Genomic DNA, 20,657 nt, shown 5'->3' with positions numbered 1-20,657 from the left:
TTTGAATGGTCTCAATTTTGTTTTTATATCTTCCTGGTTTGATTATTCATAGCTCACCTTCTTTCTTTTAACATTTTATATATCACTATCACTACAGACAAACCTCCTTCTGTTGCTGAGATGAGCATACTTTTCAGACTTAAAAATCTCATTACACTGACAAAAGAAAAATGGAATTCAACCTATTTCAAAGTGAATCCCCTTCAAGACACATGAAACAAATCATGAAACAGTAAACAGGGTTCCCACAAATAGTGGGGACAGTATCTGAGAAGCAATCTAATTTTTTTCAAACAGTCCAACCAGCACCTGTGTCAGGCAAATTTTCACGGCTATTTAACAAACTAAACAGTGTTTCAATGCAGCTTCTGCATTTGCTTTTCGAAAGGCAAGTATTTAGGCCAAAGCAGCAATTTAGAACCTTCCAGGAACACACTGAAGAAACAAAACAAAAATTGTAAGATCAATTGAAGCTTATACAGGAGCCAGGCTTTCTAAGAGAGAAACTGGAAAAGAGATGAAAAAAAATCTTAAAGCATAAAGAAGTTGTGAAATACACATGGCTGTGAAACCACTGTAAAAACGAAAGGAAAAAAAAAAAGCTTCCAGCAAGCTCTATATATAGACACAAGTCTATACACAGAGAGCTTGGAATATTCAGCAAGATTATTATTAGCTCATTTTTATTTCTTTATGAATGGCCATAACGCATGGCTTCCAAAAGGCAGGATCTGATCTGACCACCTGCTTGACAGAAAACACAGCTCTTACGGTTTGTGTAAGAGAAAGATCCTTGGGTTCAGCTATGCCAGCCTCAAAGCTAACCTCAGAATGGTTAACTACTCCTGGGCCAGGTGTCACCCAAGACCAAGTAACAAGCCACAAACAGTCAAATTTAGTTGTCTGTGAACATACATTTTAACCTACAGGATTAGGATCAACTATAAGGCCCAAACAAAGAAAAGTTCTCTCCCAGAAAGTCAGAGGGAGAGGAAACGGCTTTATACCTCACTGAAGCACTTATTTACTGGTGCATCAAGCAGAGTAAATAGATGACTTCTAGAATAACAGAAATCATGGAAGGAAAACAACTTGTACCCTAATTAAGAGAGTAACAAGAGTATTTCCTTCCTAAAGAGAGAACAGCAGTTTCCACTGAAAAATGAAGTCAGACTAGACTGATTGAATTCTGATGGTCACAGAGAGGGGGGAGGGCTCAACAACAGCTGATGTGATTTCAGAAGTAATCTGCACATTTCAGAAAACTACACTTGTAACAGCATGGACTTGCCTTTTTTTTTATTTTTTATTTAAGTTTTTGTTCCATTTCTTATATTCTACCACTGTAAAAATTACACCAAAGTTTTCCCACATTTGTGGCAAACATCTCCTTTTTATAAATACTTTCTTAACCAAGTAAACTAGGATTAAGATTTTGCATTATTACACAACACACAGGTCAATTGGGTACCACATCTATAAAGAGCAGAACTTTTTCTTTTCTATGTATGTGCTACATAAACTGAGATGGTAACAAGAAGGAATTCAACCCGGCTGTTGGCTCCAAGACATGGTGCGGAAAAGCAGCAAAGACAGTTTCAGTCCTACTTCTCTTCTTGCCAAGAATACTCCTTTAAGCTTAGCTATCAAAACAAGCTGGCAATACGATGTGGGCATGATCACCAGGGAGTGCAGTCACTCAAAAGAGACTATAGATACTCTGTCCTCTCTTCTCACATGGATCTACTCATAGCTTGTCAGGCACTAGCAAACCTTTCATTTAATGACCTGCAATGAAACGAGTACTAAACCACAATGGCAGCAGAGACATAGATGCACTAACTCTTGACACACAGCCCAAATTCTCATTAGCACTACCGGCGTTGATGAATTATCTAGGAAAATAATGTACTGACCTCTTTTAATTACAGAAAAATACCTCTGATTTAATAGGCTCCAGCTTTTTTAAAATGTAAAATCATGACATGCCTAAAAAGCATAATAGTACATATGACCTTCATTTTGTGTCTTTTAGCATTTAGCAAAAGCATGTTTACCTCAATGCAAAACCAGAAAGGCTTCAAATTAATTCCTGCCTTAATGCTGTAGAAATTTAATCAGCTACAGAATCTTCATGTTTTCAGTCCAGATGCCCCTAAAACTAGATACGACCTATTTTAATTATATCTTATATCTAACCATGGAATTCTGTACATTTAGATACAGTACAACTCTAGCTTTAGAGGATCTGGTGGAAATTAAACTCAGCAAAATGAAAAATTAGGTTATCTATTTGCCTTTTAAAAGCTTGCTAGAAAAGGTGAATATTGCTAGCTGAATTCAGCCCGTATTAGTAGTGGTAAAATATGAATCCTCATGGCCAGACATATCAACAAAGAAAGAGTTTTTGTTTAAAATCCATCACCTACCAGTGAAAAATTGTTCCCTGCAGATTTTTCTACTAATTCATTTTTTAAGTTTTTATATGGCTTCTATTTAAAGAGACACTGAAGAAGCAGTACACTGTTATTTGGATTTTCAAATACACTCTTAGGCACAGATCATAATCTGCTACTAAAATCCTGGGCTTTGTTGATACTCCAGGAATCTTTTCATAAAAACATGATTGTGTTCATTTGAAAAAAAGAAAAAGCATAGTGTGAAAGTCTCACAAAGCACTTCCCAAAACCTTTCAATCTCACCCACCTAGATATAGTAAGATTTTTTTCTTCTCTTCAGCTTTCTTTACAGATTATTAGAAAAAGAAATGCAAAAGCATTCGAGTAGTCTAAACATAAGTCTGTAAATAAATTTCTTACTGCAATATCCCCTTATGTAACAACTATCATAGATCGGTAACCTGAAAGCAGTGTTAATTCAGAAAACTTGTACAAACTTGTCATATGCAAAAAACTATGGAAACAACAATGTTAAAATAGAATTTAAAGAAAGACAAGATTTTAAATCTTTCACAAATGCTAAGCCAATGCAAGAATGAACTTCTTCACAGACTGTTGAAATCCTCGTTTTAGAAGAAGTCATTTTTTATTAAGGACTGCTCCAATGAAAAGACAATAAATGTGATTTCTTACGTATAAGGTAAAATACAAACTCAATTATTAACTAACTGTGGGTTAGCTACAGGAATCACTCCATCTTGATGCACATCTGATTTAGTTCATATGTTTCAATATTCATCTGTATGTAAAAACTCATCAAAGTTCAAAATTCAACACAAAGGCAGTAGAGAATAAGAAGACAGATGTTAATAGCAGTATACGAAGCCTTGCTCCAAGAACATGAGCAGTGCGAGTCTCCAAACAGCTATGTTCTAGACGACCATGTACCAGCTCCAACCTGAAATGAGACCTGGGTACATCTTTCCTTCTTTCTCTTTGTTTCTTCTCCCCCTACCTATCTCCTACCCTCTGTTTTCTATCAGAAGGAAATAAGAACAGGAATGCTCTTTCCACTCCCAAGAAGAAAGGACTATTTCCATGTACGAAAGTTGTCTCTTCATGTTTCCAGAATGCCTCAGCGTATCTCCCAGTTTCTTTAATCTAACTTTTCCCTTCCAATTCTCTAGCTTCCCCTTGCCACCTGTACTGATTATGAAATAAAATTAGAAAAAGTTGGTTGGAACAGACAAGCAAGGGATTCACCTTGCCAAACTAGCTGTGTAGGAGTTCCAGGCTCCCTGTGTATTCAACACAGCTAAAAGTATGTATGCAGAGAAAAATCCATCCCATGTATTTTGAATACAAACCTCGGCATTTAATGCTTTCCAGGTGTGGTTAGGCAGATTTGTTTAATGTAGATTAACACTGTAGAATTCTACAGATTATATAGGATTCTATATATAAAGTCTTGAAAGATGATTCCTAACATCTATCTCAGCAGGTTGTATCAGCCTAATGACATAACTATTACAGATGCATTGTGGGAGAATTTTAGGTCTTTCATGAAGGAAGACACAATGCAGGTATGTTTAAAACCTTTGCGTAAAATTATTTTCTAGGAGTAGAACTATACAAACCCAGTAAGACATCCGTATTCTGACACTGCCAGAAAATATCCAGAAATCATGTTAAAATTATTTTCATTCCAAGTGCTGTTGGGAAGTTATTAAGTATTGATTCCATTGGTAGTCTGTATATAGAAATGTGACAAAGAATGGATTATGGTCAATGCTACAAAAATACAGCTATATATTTCATTTACCACTCTCCTCACTGCCCATTAATTAGTTTCAAAGTGTTAAATTACTCTATACTATTTGTGACTTATGACTTCCATTGCATGAAATTTGTAACAGAATACACTATAAACATGATCACTCCAATAACCCATACATCTAGTAGGAGCACTAGTGTGATCATAAATTCTCCAGTAACGAACTTAGTTATTCCATTCATACTGCTATTATGTTTTTCAGAATAAACCAGGATCAGTATCCTGCATTTCAGCTAACAACAGAAATTAAATTCTCATCTGGTTTTAGTGTGATCCAAAACAGTTTTTCTCTCGAAGCTTTATTTCTATGTGTAGCTCTTTTCCTTACCTATTTTAGTGATATGTAATGTCAGTAAACTAAAAATACCTGCAAGAACTGGATGGATAATTTTATTCATATTATGTATACATATAGTATTTCATGAGAGGAAAAAAAAGTATACTTGCAAATACACCAGAAATATGAGGAGTTTGCAGCATCTAGGGAAAAGCTCTTAGAATAACATTCGTTACTCATTTGCATGACAGACCAATATTCATTAGACCTTGCCCTGTAATCTTTCTGAATTTAACCTTTCAAATTTAAAAATGTCTGAACACCTCAGAAATTCTGAATTCTAAAGCACTACTGATCTAAAAAAAACCAAAAAAAAAAAAAAAAACCCCCCAAAAAAAAAACCCAAACAACCCAAACCCACAACCTTCTCCACAGATTGTCAGTGTCCCATTTGGTGCAATTGTCCCCAATTTACACATTCTCAAAACCTACATAAGTAAAGTTTAACACCCAGGTTTTGGAGACTCAGTACCTATGCAAATGAGCAGAATTTGAAACACAAGGTGTGGCATGGAATTTCATTTTTTTGTAACCATTTATATCAGGAGATAGTCTGGATTTCACAGCTAATATCATGTAGTCATATGAGGCTAGAAACAGTAGCTTTATGCTAGTGGAAGGGAAAGATATCCTGAAGTCCTATGAGGCAATTCAGAGATTATACATCAGGCCTCCTAAATGGTGTACACCACTTCAGAATTTAAAATAATAATATTTTCTAGCATGAAAAAAATTAATCCAGCTCTTATCTTGATATGGTTTTGGTTTATTATTCAGCTTGCTCCATCCCTCAAAAAAAAAGAATTTTTTGTATCTGATGATAATTTCACAGTCAAGTATCTTCACATTACAGGGTTACAATGTTTCGCACACTTGAGGTACTATTGTTCATGCTTGGCCACAAGTGACCCATGATCAAAATTTATGTCTATAAAAGTTTAATTTCTTTGTGTATTTCATGCATACATATATGCACAGACTATACAATTTATGATCACTTACGAACAAATCTGGGAACCTTCAGCATAAAAGTCTTGAAACTTAGGATTTTATGAGACATTCTTCAGTAAATATTGTCCTCCAACATAGGAAAGTCATGGGCAAACTGGGGGCACATCAGAGGGTCTCCAGGGCAGTGGGGGACTGGAGTATTTGCCCCTTGAGAAGAAGTGAAGGTTGCTGGGCTGGGTCAGCTGGAGAAGAGACAGCTTCCGGGGTACTAGCAGTATGCCCGGCATCTACAAGGGGTGACTGAAAAGCTGGAGCTGCGCTCCTTACAGCAGTGTGTTGCAGAACTGTGAGAGAAAACTGGCACAAGTGAGTGAAAAAAACAAGAGAGGAGAAGCATTTTCTCCATAGAGACAGCAAGGCAGTAGAGCAGGTTGCCCTAAGAGGCTGTGCTGTCCCTGTGCAAGCCTACTTCAAGCCCAAGGCTAGATAAGAGACCTCCTAAGGTCCCTTCCAACCTGAATTTTTTAATGGCTCTTCTATGATCCTATGATTATCTACTACTTCTATGAGCTTACCCCATAATATTAAAGGGTTATGTATGTGTCTGGAGCTTCCTATTGCTGCTTCCTATAGGGCCCAATGAAACATTGGATTATTGCAACTGCATTTTAAACCTCTTTTTCAAAAAACATAAAGGATGAAACACACACATTTCATAGCCTTTAAAGAGAAAAACATCATAAAATTTTAATACCTGAATCACATTACTTTATTTAAGCTGAATAAGATGGTAAGTATTTAGATCCCATCTACCTTTACTGGAAACTAATATGCTAATCCAAAAGACTTCATGGCAATAAGAGAAATTAAAATCAGCACTCGCATGTTCAGAAGGTCAAAAAATTCAAAGATACCGTCTTTACTTAGAAGACATAGGAGCAACTTAATCTATATGAAAAACTTCACATGATACACATAAATCATATTTCAAGTTGCCAAAGGAAATATCTTCATATTTAAAGGTTTGAAATACTATTTTCCCCCATTTTCCTAAAAATAAACAAGCTGAAACCTCATTTGTTTACACTGCTACTTACAGTGCTTCTTGACCTTAGATAAAAACAAAAGAATTTTGAAAAAAAAAAAAAATCCATAAGTCAGGAATTATTCTTAACATAGTTTCCTCCACACTATTGCATAAATACTTACTCTCATAGGGTTTGATGTAAGATATGCAACTGTTTATTATAAACAGCATCCGCTTTATTCAACTGCCACAAATGTCAATATAAAGCTTAAAAGCAGTTGTTAGACCAACACTGACAATGACTGTTCTTGGACAGCTGAAATAAAACTGCCATTCTTCTTAACAAACCCAGCCTAGAACCTGATATTGGAAGGTGAATATGCTGAACTACTTTTCTGCTTCATTGAGAGATCAGCTGAAAATGAAGATTGTCTATAGCTTTGCCTTTCTTAGCATACTAGTGAATAGCATGTTAAAAATTGAACTACATTTGTTAAACTCAGTTCCCTAAATCTGTAATAAATATTTTCATATGTATCCATTGGATCTTTGCTAAATACTTGGAACATCCCAAAATTCTATCTTCTGGAGCTGCACAGTTGATCAGAAAGCCCACAGGTGAATTGTGTTCAGGGTTAGGTCAAGAGGCAATGACTGAAGTGAAAGAGGGTAGATTCAGATTAGATACTAGGAAAAACGCTTCACTGTGAGGGTGGTGAGACACTGGCACAGGTTGCCCGGAAAAGCTGTGGCTGCCCCATCCCTGACAGTGTTCAAGGCCAGGTTAAATGGGAGCTTTGAGCAACCTGGTCTAGTATGAGGCGTCCCTGCCCATGGCAGGGTGAGTTGGAACTGAATGATCTTTAAGGTCCCTTCCAACCCAAACCATTCTGTGATTCTGTGATTCTGTGTTTCTAGATACCACGTTGCTCAACTGAAGTCTCCATCATCAATATTCACACCCAAAACACTTCAGCTGGTTTTATTCTGATCAGAATCAGCCATAAACAGCTACACTGTTTCTCATAGAATGGTGTTAATAGCAAGAAAGTAGGAAAAATTAAGGAAAAGGACTTTAGCTGTCTAACACATAATCAAGTAGAGACATTTTTATGGCTTTACAGAGCCTAATGTGGTTTTTTTAACAGTTATTTTCAATATGTTGTGTAAATAGGATACACAGGCGGTAGCAAGGAACATCACATTTGTCCTCCCACATGCATGAATGACAGTTCTCACAGGAAGCACTATTTCACAGTCTTTATGGGTGAGTGCTCTCAAGCAGGGATAAATGTGATATCCTACTGTAAATATTTTTGCTGTGAATATCTCCGAAGACAAATCCTATGATGAAAACAAGTTCTTTCCTAAGGTATTATCAAAAATCAACATTTTTTGACACTTCCAAATTATTGTTATTCCTAGAGAAGACAGACAATATTAATTCATCCCTTCAGATGACATATAAACAGAGTTCAGTGACAGAAAAATGCAAACCTGAAACTATGCACAATGCTTTCAGGATCATGCTCAACTAACCTGACCACTGTAATCTAAATTTGGTCCTTAGATTCATACCCTGTTCCTCTGGACAGACTGCTTCCTCATGTATCAAATCATCTCTCCTGTATTCTTATCTCATTACATAGAGTTATCCAATTCATTCTTCTCTTACCTACATATCCCTCACCTTGAAATATTCAGTCAGCCGCAATTTGCTTAATTAAAAATAGAGTATTTCCCATAATACCCACTTTCTTTTTGTGTCACATAAATTCAGCATTTATCTGTGATTCTTGATTCTTTTTTTTTTTTTTATCATATCATGCAGCACAGGCACACAGGGGTGGCTGGTAGTGAATTACAATAGGATGAAGAAACATGACTTATTTTGTGTTTGAAATACTACGTATCTTTACAAGGTTATAAATGCCTCTCTTAAAGAGAAAATTAAAATCAAGCTGGCAATTTTATTAGCAAGTGGAAACAGATAATTAAAGCCCCTATAGCAATGAGAACTTCTGCTATGAAGCTGGAGCCAGATTCTTCATTGGTAACAAAAAGATTAAAATACATAAATACAGTTTGATGAGGAAGTTTTCAAGGTGGAAAAGAAGTGCAATTTTGATGGACTGACTCCAAAAAAAGCAAGGGCAAATTGCTACTTCTGAGTTTGATCTTCCTAGGACTTTGAGTTTTGTTTTAGTCTTAATATTGCTTCCTTTCCTTTGAATTTGAGTCTTCCAGTAGCAGTTATTTTTCACCTTTAGATTTTTGGGACTGAATCCCACAATGGCTGAGCTTGGAAGTCACTGCCAGGGATCACAAGCACCCTGGGGAGCACCACTGATAGCTTGCCTACAGCTGGACTTTGTGTGCTGATCACAGCACTGAAAACTTCTGCCTCCTTCACATCCTTTGTTAGGAGGTTATTTTCCCATTCAGTGGCAGTCTCACATGTCCTCCAATCTTTCTTTTGCTGCTGGTACATCAGTAGAAGCCTCTTTTTGTTGACATAACATGATGTATAACAGATTCAAAGGTAAAAATATTTTCATGGTGATTAAGCTTATTACAGTATTTTTATTTTCTAAGGGACATGGGAATCTTTTCATTTCAGTGGAACATAATGAAGTATCAGAAAAACTCCTAAGGGCCAGAACAGCAAGTTGAATTCATAGCAACCAAGGCATTTTTTCTCACAGGCAATTTTGCTCTTCCTCTTGTAAGCACTTTCAGACAGAACTGTTTTCTACATGCATTGACAGGTAATGTGGGAGAAAGGAACAAGACCCACATGTGTTCTGGATAAGATACACAGTGACACTGGCTAGCTCATTCGCATCCAGGACTTGACATCTGCTCAACCAGCAGCAAACTCTGAACCAGTCCGCTTTAAGGTGCTTCAACACAGGGAGGAAGATCTGTGCCTTTCTCCCTCTTTTTTCAGTATGATCCTTGCCACCTAAATGCTATCCCTGCTGGGGCCTTCTTTACAGATACAATACTTTCAGCATATGGGCCTGAGCTGCTTGGAAGGTGAGAATGGGAAACCAGGGCTGGCTGTCTTCCCCTTACATCCATCTATGTCTAGCAGTTTGGGAGGAGATGAATGCCCCCAGATCCTTGGGAAGATAGGACTCTTGATCCAGGGAAGGAAGCAACTAGATTTGGCTCTGGAGAGGGACCTCTCCCTGAATGCTAGACTTCTGGCAAACTACAGCATTCATCACCATTCAAGCATGCACACCCTGGCACAGGATTCCTTCTGCTGAAGGCACTCCACACAGAAGCACATTGGGCTGGTCATATGTCGTGGTTTAAGCCAGTTAGCAAGTCAGCCACGCAGTTTCTACTCCTCCACCCCCCGCCCCCCACCCCCGAGGGATGGGGAGGAGAATCAAAAGAATGTAACTCCCACGGGCTGAGATAAAAACAGTCCAGTAACTAAGGTATAACACAAATCACTACTGCTGCCACCAATAATAATAATGATAAGGGAAATAACAAGGGAAGAGAATACGATACCACTCACCGGAAATGCCCCCGACAGAGAAGAGGACGTGCCCTTCCGGGTAACTCCCAGTTACATCCCCCGGCATGACGTGCTCTGGTATGGAATACCTCTTTGGCTAGTTTGGGTCAGGTGTCCTGTCCCTGCTTCCTCCCGGCTTCCCCTCCTCCCTGGCAGAGCATGAGACTCACAAAGTCCTTGGTCAGGGTAAACATTCTGACCCCCAACTGAAAACATCGGCTTTATCAGTATTATTCCCAGGCCAAAATTCAAAACCACAGCACTGCACCAGCTACTAAGAAGGAAAAAAACTGACTGCTACTGCTGAACCCAGGACAGTATCCACCCCTTATTCCATATCATTCACGTCATGCTCAGATCCCACATTTTCCATATACCCTCACTCTCATCTCAGTGCACTGTTATCTTAGTGCATGGACCAATTCCTATAAAGCTGCTGAGTCCATTCGGTCCATGATGTAGGGCTCCATCTCTTGTAACAGTCTTTCAGGGCAGGAGAGGCTGTGTGCAGTGTTGGATCGTTGCCTGCTGATGCTGATCGTTCCTTTACTGTAGAACTCATCTGGTTCTATCAAAGTTCATTCTCTGTTGGGATGATGGTCGGAGGGAAGTCAGGGCCAGGGGAAGTCAGGGCCAGTCGCTGGTGCCCTGCAGACTTTTAGCTGACAGGCTATAAAAGTATTACGTAGCAGGCAACAGCATACAATTGAGTTCATTGGCTGTTTTCCCCTAAAATCAAATCCCCTTGAGGTGTACATCGGACTTCCCCATCTTCCCGCATTACCCACCAAGTATATCCGGGTCCCTGAGCAAAAGCAATCCCACGAGTGGGTTTGCCTTTACCTGAAGCAGGAATAACCCAGACTGTCTTCCCTAGCAAATTCTTCGTGTGCACCACAGGAACTTTGTCCCCCTCTACAATATGTAAAAGTTCTGACTGGGCTGGGCCAGCCCTGGTGGCAGATCCTCTGGTGTTGACCAACCAGGTGGCCTTTGGTAAGTGTGTATCCCAATGCTTGAAAGTTCCCCCACCCATTGCTCTCAGTGTAGTTTTTAACAGCCCATTGTACCATTTGATTTTCCCAGAGGCTAGTGCATGGTAGGGGATGTGATATACCCACTCAATGCCATGCTCTTTGTCCCAAGTGTCTTTAAGGTTATTCCGGAAATGAGTCCCATTGTCTGATTCAATTCTCTCTGGGGTGCCACGTCACCACAAAATCTGTTTCTCAAGGCCCAGGATAGTGTTCCGGGCAGTGGCGTGGGGCACAGCGTATGTTTCCAGCCATCCGGTGTTTGCTTCCACCATGGTAAACACATGGCGCTTGCCTTGGCAGGTTGGTGGGAGTGTGATATAATCAATCTGCCAGGCCTCCCCATATTTATACTTCAGCCATCGTCCTCCATACCAAAGAGGCTTTAACCGTTTGGCTTGTTTAATTGCAGCACATGTTTCACACTCATGAATAACCTGGGCAATAGTGTCCATTGTTAAGTCCACCCCTCGATCACGGGCCCATCTATATGTTGCATCTCTGCCCTGATGGCCTGAAGTGTCATGGGCCCACCGGGCCAAAAATAATTCACCTTTATGTTGCCAATCTAAGTCCATCTGAGCCGCTTCAATCTTAGCAGCTTTGTCCACTTGTTGGTTGTTCTGGTGTTCCTCAGTGGCCCGACTCTTGGGTACATGGGCGTCTACATGGCGTACCTTCACCACCAGGTTCTGCACCCGGGCAGCGATATCTTGCCACAGTGCAGCAGCCCAGATGGGTTTACCTCTGCGTTGCCAGTTGCTCTGCTTCCATTGCTGCAACCACCCCCACAGGGCATTTGCCACCATCCATGAGTCAGTATAGAGATAAAGTACTGGCCACTTTTCTCGTTCAGCAATGTCCAGGGCCAGCTGGATGGCTTTCACCTCGGCAAACTGACTCGATTCACCCTCCCCTTCAGCAGTTTCTGCAACTTGTCGTTGAGGACTCCATACGGCTGCCTTCCATCTCCGATGCTTCCCCACAATATGGCAGGACCCATCAGTAAACAAGGCATACTGCTTTTCACTTTCTGACAGTTTATTATATGGTGGGGCCTCTTCAGCACGCATCACCTCCCCCTCTGGTGACATTCCAAAATCTTTGCCCTCTGGCCAGTCCATGACGACTTCTAGAATGCCTGGACGACTGGGATTTCCTATTCGAGCTCGTTGTGTAATTAGTGCAGCCCATTTACTCCATGTAGCATCGGTTGCATGATGTGTAGAGGAGACCCTGCCTGCAGAGCCCTGCCTTCACATCCAGGGACATTTTTTTCCTTTTGAAGGTGCTGAATAGTGTTGAACAAGGCCCTGTAAGCATAGACCAAGCCCCAGCACGTTGACATGATTTGTCCCTCTCTGGTACGACCAGGATGACAACACACCTCATTTAAGTGTTTTACTAATTCTTCTGGATTTTGCACTTGTTCGGTGGTGAAATTCCAAAGCACTGGAGGGGCCCACTGACCTAGATACTTGCCCATACTATCCCACACACCCTGCCACTCATGGCTGTCCAGCCTCGGGGAAAATCTCTCGGTCCCCCTATATCGTCATCCAACCCCAGACAAGACCCAAACCTGACTCTGCTTAACTCTTGAGATCAGACGTAATGGTTGTGGACAAAACACACTCTGTATGCATGCCAACATGGTGACCCCCATCACAATCAGCAAACAGGTCTCAACAATATTAAAAGGCCACTCAAAAACTTCAAAACTCTCAAACGATGCTGTAAATGGTCTGGAAGGGGCACTGGGAGGGTAAGAGAATGTCTCTTTCATAGGTTGACCGCCCAGGAAAGAGAAAAAAGATGTGTAATTGCTAAGCACTTGTATTATATACTTCCCAAAGTATAAAGGCGGTGACCACACTAGGAACGTAAGCCAGATCAGTTTCATGATCAATGATTCTATTGTATTACAAGTCATTACCATAAAATACAATGAGACAATAACCTTAGCCCAAGCCCCACACTTGAAAAACACTAACACAGCAAATACCGGCTCTAAGTAAGCTACAGCATATTGAAATTGTGAGATCAAAAACAACAACTTTGAAAGCCAATAAATCAGCATTGTGATGAGTGACTATTAATACGAAACACTGAATGCTTATCACAAATACGATTAGACACACTCTGGTCAGATCTGTCGTTGTCTCAACCCTTCAAGCCCCACGTTGGGCGCCAAAAAGAACTGTCGTGGTTTAAGCCAGTTGGCAAGTCAGTCACGCAGTTTCTACTCCTCCACGGCCCCCCCCCCCCCCGAGGGATGGGGAGGAGAATCAAAAGAATGTAACTCCCACGGGCTGAGATAAAAACAGTCCAGTAACTAAGGTATAACACAAATCACTACTGCTGCCACCAATAATAATAATGATAAGAGAAATAACAAGGGAAGAGAATACGATACCACTCACCGGAAATGCCCCCGACAGAGAAGAGAACGTGCCCTTCCGGGTAACTCCCAGTTACATCCCCCGGCATGACGTGCTCTGGTATGGAATACCTCTTTGGCTAGTTTGGGTCAGGTGTCCTGTCCCTGCTTCCTCCCGGCTTCTCCTCATCCCTGGCAGAGCATGAGACTCACAAAGTCCTTGGTCAGGGTAAACATTCTGACCAGTAACTGAAAACATCGGCTTTATCAGTATTATTCCCAGGCCAAAATTCAAAACCACAGCACTGCACCAGCTACTAAGAAGGAGAAAAACTGACTGCTGCTGCTGAACCCTGGACATCATACCACAGCTTTTGAGGCAAGTTATCACACCTGACCTCCTCTGGCTGAGCAGCCAAACAGCATTTACAACACACCAGCTGGGCTGCCACTGCTTCCCTCTTAGAAAAAGAGAAGAGGAACCATGAACCACACCAAGTGCCCCTGTGCAAAGACACATGCAGGAAAGGTCATGAGCCTATCAGCCCTCTTATAAGATACAGACCCTGGTTCTTGCTTTTTCTTTTCTCTCCCTACACTAAGAGTCATCATGATGCCTTGCACCATGAGGCACCCACAACCTCCAGAGCCTCTCCGCTTCTGTTGTGTCAAGGTGTATTCACCAGACATGCTTAGCAGCCCTGCCCAGGGCTGCCCGAACTTCCTCCTCAGACCACCCCGTCAAAACGTGGTTTGCAGAAAAAAAGAGCATGCAGGTAGGGAGGAATAGTATGGGAGGTAGCATACTGTGCTGTATGTCCCCCTTCTGGGGACAGGCATGTCATGGGTTTCCTGCACAGAGACACCTGAGCAGGACAAAACAAACAATACTAGCACAGGTTGCACTGAAGACATCCTAGCAAAAGTAAAGCAGCAGAGGGCCACCATCTCCCCACACATGGTATCCATCCCCTGGTGAGTCAAAGAGATTTGCAAGATAAGACAGTAACAAACTGGTAGAAGCACAGCAGAGGACCCTGACTAGGGATGTGAAACCTAACGAGTGATCCTGGGCAAACAGGGAAGTAATGCAGACAAATCACTTCATGCTTTGAGACAACCTTCATATACAAAATTAAGCAAGATCAAAATCCTCAGGGGATACATGTAATACCTCTTAATGCCAGGAGAAGCCTGAGAAAATAATGAACTGGAGCACATTCAACTGAAACAAATATTTTCCTAAGACAAATTGTGAAGGAGCTCATGATCTGCCTGCTCGGTGATTGAGAAGAAGCTGGAAAAAGTAGGCTTTTGTGTTCTTTCTGCTAATTAACAGCCATTGCTATCTGCCTGTGACCACTCTGGATTCAGTTCTCACATCTTTGCTCACAACATCTACAGCCTTTCCTAGTAATCATTTCCACTGAAAGCCTATGTATAGAAGATAATTTCATAACATGTGTACTGTCTTTAATCTTCCCAAAGAATACAGTCCAGTGAACACTGCTGAAGAGACTTAAAAAAGTGAGGCTTTATAGCCTTGTTTCTGCTCAGGTACTCTGTCAGTGTCATGGAAGCATTAAGAACAAATCTATGTAGAAGACATTTTGCTACATACAAGTTAAGTCTCCAGATGACAAGCCAAAAATCTGAAGTTGAAACATGAACAATCCACAGTTCCATTACTGCTGCATCACCATATTTTTTGTACAAGGGCTTGACTTCCAAGAAGTCTGCTAGTTATCACTGTGTATTATGTAAGACTGTACTGCAGTCTCAAAGGTCCTGACAACCAAGACTTTCATTTGGTAGGCATTCTGTCTTTCTACATCGTATCATCAGAAGACTATGTGTGAAGACTTAAACTGTGCTCTGAGCAGCACAGGCTTATAGCAAGATTTTTAGCAAGAACAGTTCAGACCACCTTTCTTTTTAGGATTATCATTGCCTCTATTCCAGATACTCCCATATAATAATCTTATTAATCACGCAAGATTGAAGGCTTTGAAGTAACAATACAAAGGAAAGCTGGTAGAGGTGAGAAACTAAAATCAAAAATATAAAGAAAAAAGAGAAAAAAATATTGGAGTGAACTTAACGGTATCCTTTGCCCTAAACATGCAGAAAAATAAGCAAGGAATTATGTTTTACATAGATCAAGTACACTCTAACTTCATGTCTAGTCCTTTGCCAGTTTCCATTTACAGCTTTCAACCACAGTCTCTAAAACTGGAGGAGTTTGGAAAAATATTAAACTGTTGTACACATTAAGTTCACCTGGTCCCTTAAAAACCTGCAAAGGAACTTCCACTATTAAACAACAATTATTTATTATTAATTAAACTATTATTTAAAACCAACTTGAGCTGTTACTAGCTGTGCATCACACTTTCACTCTTAGATGCTAAACATTAGTCAAAAGAAGTAATTGCTTTTGGATAAATAGGTTTTGCTCATGGGATCATGAAGTTCTACTCAGTCTAAACTGGGACATTCCACCTTTTACTGGCAGTGGAATGTCATGAAAATATGCAGATGAGAAACTAAATTTAAACTATTAAATAACAAAGCAAGAATTTAGTGTCATTACAGAGCTTAGGGTAAGTTGAGGGTGCTCAAAGCAGTAATTTCTGAGGCTTTGTTTCTCCTGTGGTTCTACACATTTATGCATTCTATCCACAGTACATAAAAATATCTGTCCTCCACCCTCATTTCGGTTGCCAAAAACAAATTAGGAACAAATTTTATAGACCGTTTCTCCAGATTGTCTCCTTTGAGAATCCATTGTTTGCCTAGAGAAAAATAAAATGACAGATTTAACGTAAGGAGTTTAAAATTTTACCTGAAAAACTCCATGAAAGAGAAGCCATAACCATGCTGTTCAGCAATTCCTGCACAAACAACGTTCGCGGATGCTCCAATCAATGTCCCATTACCTGCAGTTCAGAAAGCAAATACAAGTTTAGAGTTTTGCTCTGTTTCTTACTCTTCATTTATTCTGTGCTAAAGTCCTAAGATGTACTAGTTAGAGAAGAAAAATCAATTTCTCTTACATAGGGTTGAAAAGAAACATACAGACAGTATCTCCACATCCTATAAATAGCTTCACGCTTTGAAATGTAAGCCTGGTATTATTCTCTGATTATACATAAGCCAGAAAAAAATAGGGAAGGAACATAATACCAATCTAGCAGTTGTCAAAATGACACCAGGTACTTGCATTCAGAGAAACTTGCTGATTTATGGTTTTACATAAAAGAAGGTGCCATCAGAAGAGCTGAAAAAAAAAAAGGGTAAGATGGTTTGAGGATACTAAGAAAAAATGATAGCTTTTTTCCTTATACAAATTTGATGTTGATGAATTAGTGTCTTTTTTATAGAGAGGGTAACTAATAGCTAAGGTATATTTTTTTAACAGAAATCTAAAACAAAATAAGTGGGACAATGAAGGGGAATGGATTTGTTCAACATCTCTCTGCTAAAGCAAAAGGATTAACACAGATACAAAGTTTGCTTACCGAACCACAGTGGTTCTTTAATACATAAAGGAACATACCTTTATATACTGAATTTCACCAAATTACATTGTTCAAGTCCCATTAGCAGAGGAACACACCAAAGGAAAAGAATATGACATGTTCAAAATGTGCACCTATCCTCTTGGAAGAACTACATACTTCTCCTAAGCCTTTTCAGTAACTGTTTCTTGCTTTTCCCTTTCTCTCCCTCCACCAAGGGACAATTTGTGTTTTCTTTAAACTTTTAACAATCTGGCAATATAGAGAAGTCAGGTATTCAGAACTCAGAAAGACCGAACCATTTTCTATAGCTTTCCCATGAGTCACACCTCAGACTTAAGAAATGCTATATACATGACTTCCACAAAGCAGATGTCTTCAGCAAATGTTTCTGATCTAAGGCACGACTCAGGAAGTGACAGTGACTCCTACATTTTGTTCCTTAACTGAAATTTTGAACAGAACAGTTAACAATCTAGGAGAATTTTTTTATACTGTGGCAAGTCATCTCTTTTGCCATACATCACTACATTAAAAATCCATTATTCTAAGCATGTTTTCCTTTGCTCCCATTGGCATATAGTTACCCTTCTCATTTTGGCCCTGTTTAATATTACTGCTCAGTGGAGACTTTTCTGGTCTGACTTTGAGAGAAACCAATCAGAAGGAAATTAATGCTCCAGTTGATTGTTTTAACTTAATAAATGTTTCAGGTCACCCAGAGATCAGTTTACCAAACAATAGGTCAGATTAAAGGCAGAAGGATTATTCCCTTCAGTGCACACTAAATGAGCAAGCTTCTAAAAATATTCTTAAAACATAATAAAGCACTCTTAAATTCAAACAAAATAAAGTTATAAAGTTAGAAGTAAGGAAGAGGAGAGAAAAGGTGTAATGTGGGAGGAACATTGGAGGAAGGAAGGGTAGGAGAAAGAGCTTGATTATAATAATTTTAATCCCAGTTTGGATTGACAGTCATACCAGTGTCAGCAGATACTGAGATATAGGTTCTTGACTGTTCATTCTAGGGACAGAGCAACAACTTAGAGAAAATACGCCCCTCCAAAGTCACCCAGGACATTTTTTTTTATTATTATTATTATTTTTTATTTGATGCCATGAAAGCCAAATTCCAAAAAGGCCTTCTGTGGACAAGGTATTTCCAGTTGAGTACAAACAGAAAACGTGCTTCTTATTTACTCCAAGATGGTCAAATACTATCAACACAAAATAGGCAGCAAACTGAAATTTTCATCCTGGAGTAGAGATCTGAACACGGATATCTGTTGTCTCAGGTGAGTGGCTTAAACAACACTTACTAAGAACAAAAGACTGGTTTGGTTTCTCAGCAGCAGCCTCAAACACCTCTTGAGCTGATACCACTATGGACCAAGAAAGAAGCTGAAATCTTGCAATGTGAGATGAGAAAAGTATTCCCCTCATGCCTTGCAATCCCAAATATACATTTTATTTCAAACATGTAATTGCCCTTCCCCCCCCTTCTCTTTTTCTCTGCCAGCTGTGCTGTTTCCTACTTGCCCTGGTTTTAGGGTTTTAATATTGCAAAGGAGCTATTGCTGGGTGCACAGGTCCTGTATGTCCATGTGGAACTCTGCTTATGTTAGTGGAACTGCACATCAATAGAAGGATATGTCCCTATGGATGACAAAAGCATCATGGAGCATTCCCGTGAGACACCGAGGGCTATTTGTGACCTAGGCTTCTTACCATACACAGTGAAACTCATACATGCTTCAGTTGTAGAGAAAAGATGACTAACCTTATTACAGTACCAGAAACCTTTAGAAAATAGTGTCTAGCACTGGTCATTAGGAACTGCACAGCTCGTCTTGCCCTCTCTTTGCCTCAAATAATATTTTAGTTACTTTAATGCATGTTTAAAGATATGAAATTGAACTTGGAACATCAGTGCTCCTCGTAGGCTCTGGCATGAGAAAGCCAAGAAACAAAATCTGTGGCTTAAGGCAAAACCAAAACAAATGAATACAGCCTGACGTTATTAGAGGAGTCAGGCAGCAACACTTGAGGAATTTTCAATTCCAAAACTAATCAGTAGACTACAGCCTCCAAACATTTCATAAGAGGCTTCTGCTCAATGTGTAGCACAATCAGACATCATGATCAGAATAATGTTATTGTAGACAAGGAAAATAGCTCTGGTTTCAAATTAAAGAAAGAGAACTGAAACTGCACTTTTCCCATGGCCGTGACTAGATACAGTCGATTTCTCCAAATGGCACACGTTCTCCTATGCTATACATAGGCTATAGTAATGCCTTCCCATAATGAAGTATTATGGAAAGAGTTTCTGTATCAGCAGTGAATTTATTTCCCCAAGTAGATCTCACTTGAGAAGAAATTGTCACCTTAAATGTTATCTGAAAGGAGCAGCATTTCTTTTCCAGTTATTCAGTGTGTGCAGTTTAATTAGGTACTAGCTCAGCAGGCTTCAAAGAACTACAGCGCAGAGACAAACTTTTGTTTCTCCTCCCAGGAACATCTGTCTCCTCAGCAGATTTTTAACTCAGTAGTGAAATAGCAGCACTATGAACTCCAAATGACAGAAAACCCAAGACCAGGTTAATGCACATGGAAACCTACACACATTAAATTAACTCCAATTGATGCAAATGAAGAACAAGCATTTTCTAGGACTTCACCCAATCTTGACTTCATCTTTACATCATTTCAATCTTAAGAATATTTAAGTTTAAAAGCATAGCAAAGACTCTTACTTGCTTGTTTGTATGCTCAAAATGTAATAACACACAGGTAAACTGCATCAAAGAATAACTTTGGAACAACCAATTTGTTTTTAAAACTCCTATTGAACTTTTTTGATGGCCCCTACTGTAACTCATCCTTTATCACAAGGCAGATGGTTATTAAGAAGCTGGGTTCATTACAATTAATTAAACAGTATATTTCTAACATCGATATTATGTGATATGTATGAAGTAAGTCATACATTTTATCCTGCGGATCAACTCTACCTTTTATTCTTGGTAGACTACATGCACTGTTTTCAATACTAACTGCACTTAATAATTCATAAGCATGAATCAACCTTTTGATAATGAAAAAAGAAAAAAAAACCTCATTGTGAAGTGTGATCATAGAATGATACAGATATGTCACTTGAAGACCTGCTGTTGCTGCCTGGGCTACAGAGAAGATGATGACAGAGGAGGGTCCTCACAGATCATATTAGTTTTTCCATGGAACTGCCCTAACTTTGCACAATCATTGCAGAAGCACAGTAAAAATTCTTCTACTGTTTCTGTCCAGCAAAGGTGATCTAAAAGTATCTGTCTGATATTTCTCAAGGCAAATTACTTTGAATATCTTTAGGGAATGTGAAATCAACTCAAAGTATGAGAAAGTATTTGTCAGTTTTGGCTAAGGATAAAGCTATCAAGAAAGATCCAAAACCAAACCCCACACATTAAAGCATGCTTTTGAATCTCCAGCTAACTTAAAGGTACAAACAGGAAAATGTTAACAAGGTTTGGTAAGCCTGAACTGACTCCTGCAGTATCCACTAGTCCTGCTTCTTCCAGCCTTCTGCTTCCATTTGTAGCTACTTCTTCTCAACTCATTGTTCAGCCGTTACCCTCT

At 39.6% G+C, this 20,657-nt stretch overlaps 1 protein-coding gene across 1 annotated transcript in view; it reads right to left on the bottom strand.

Annotated features, from left to right (window-relative positions):
• The window catches only part of OCA2 (OCA2 melanosomal transmembrane protein), a gene marked incomplete at both ends in the record, with an annotated part of 171,283 nt that overhangs the window by 25,615 nt on the left and 125,011 nt on the right, over positions 1-20,657 (bottom strand). The window contains one exon of the mRNA XM_080614470.1: positions 16,343-16,436. Within this exon, the coding sequence (XP_080470596.1) occupies positions 16,343-16,436 (94 nt within the window). The remainder of the gene's footprint in view (positions 1-16,342; positions 16,437-20,657) is intronic.

Source organism: Psittacula echo (genome assembly GCF_963264785.1).
Source record: "Psittacula echo genome assembly, chromosome: 3".
Classification (NCBI taxonomy): Eukaryota; Metazoa; Chordata; class Aves; order Psittaciformes; family Psittacidae; genus Psittacula; species Psittacula echo.
Note: the sequence above shows the minus strand (reverse complement) of the source record. Positions and strands in the feature narration are given on the sequence as shown.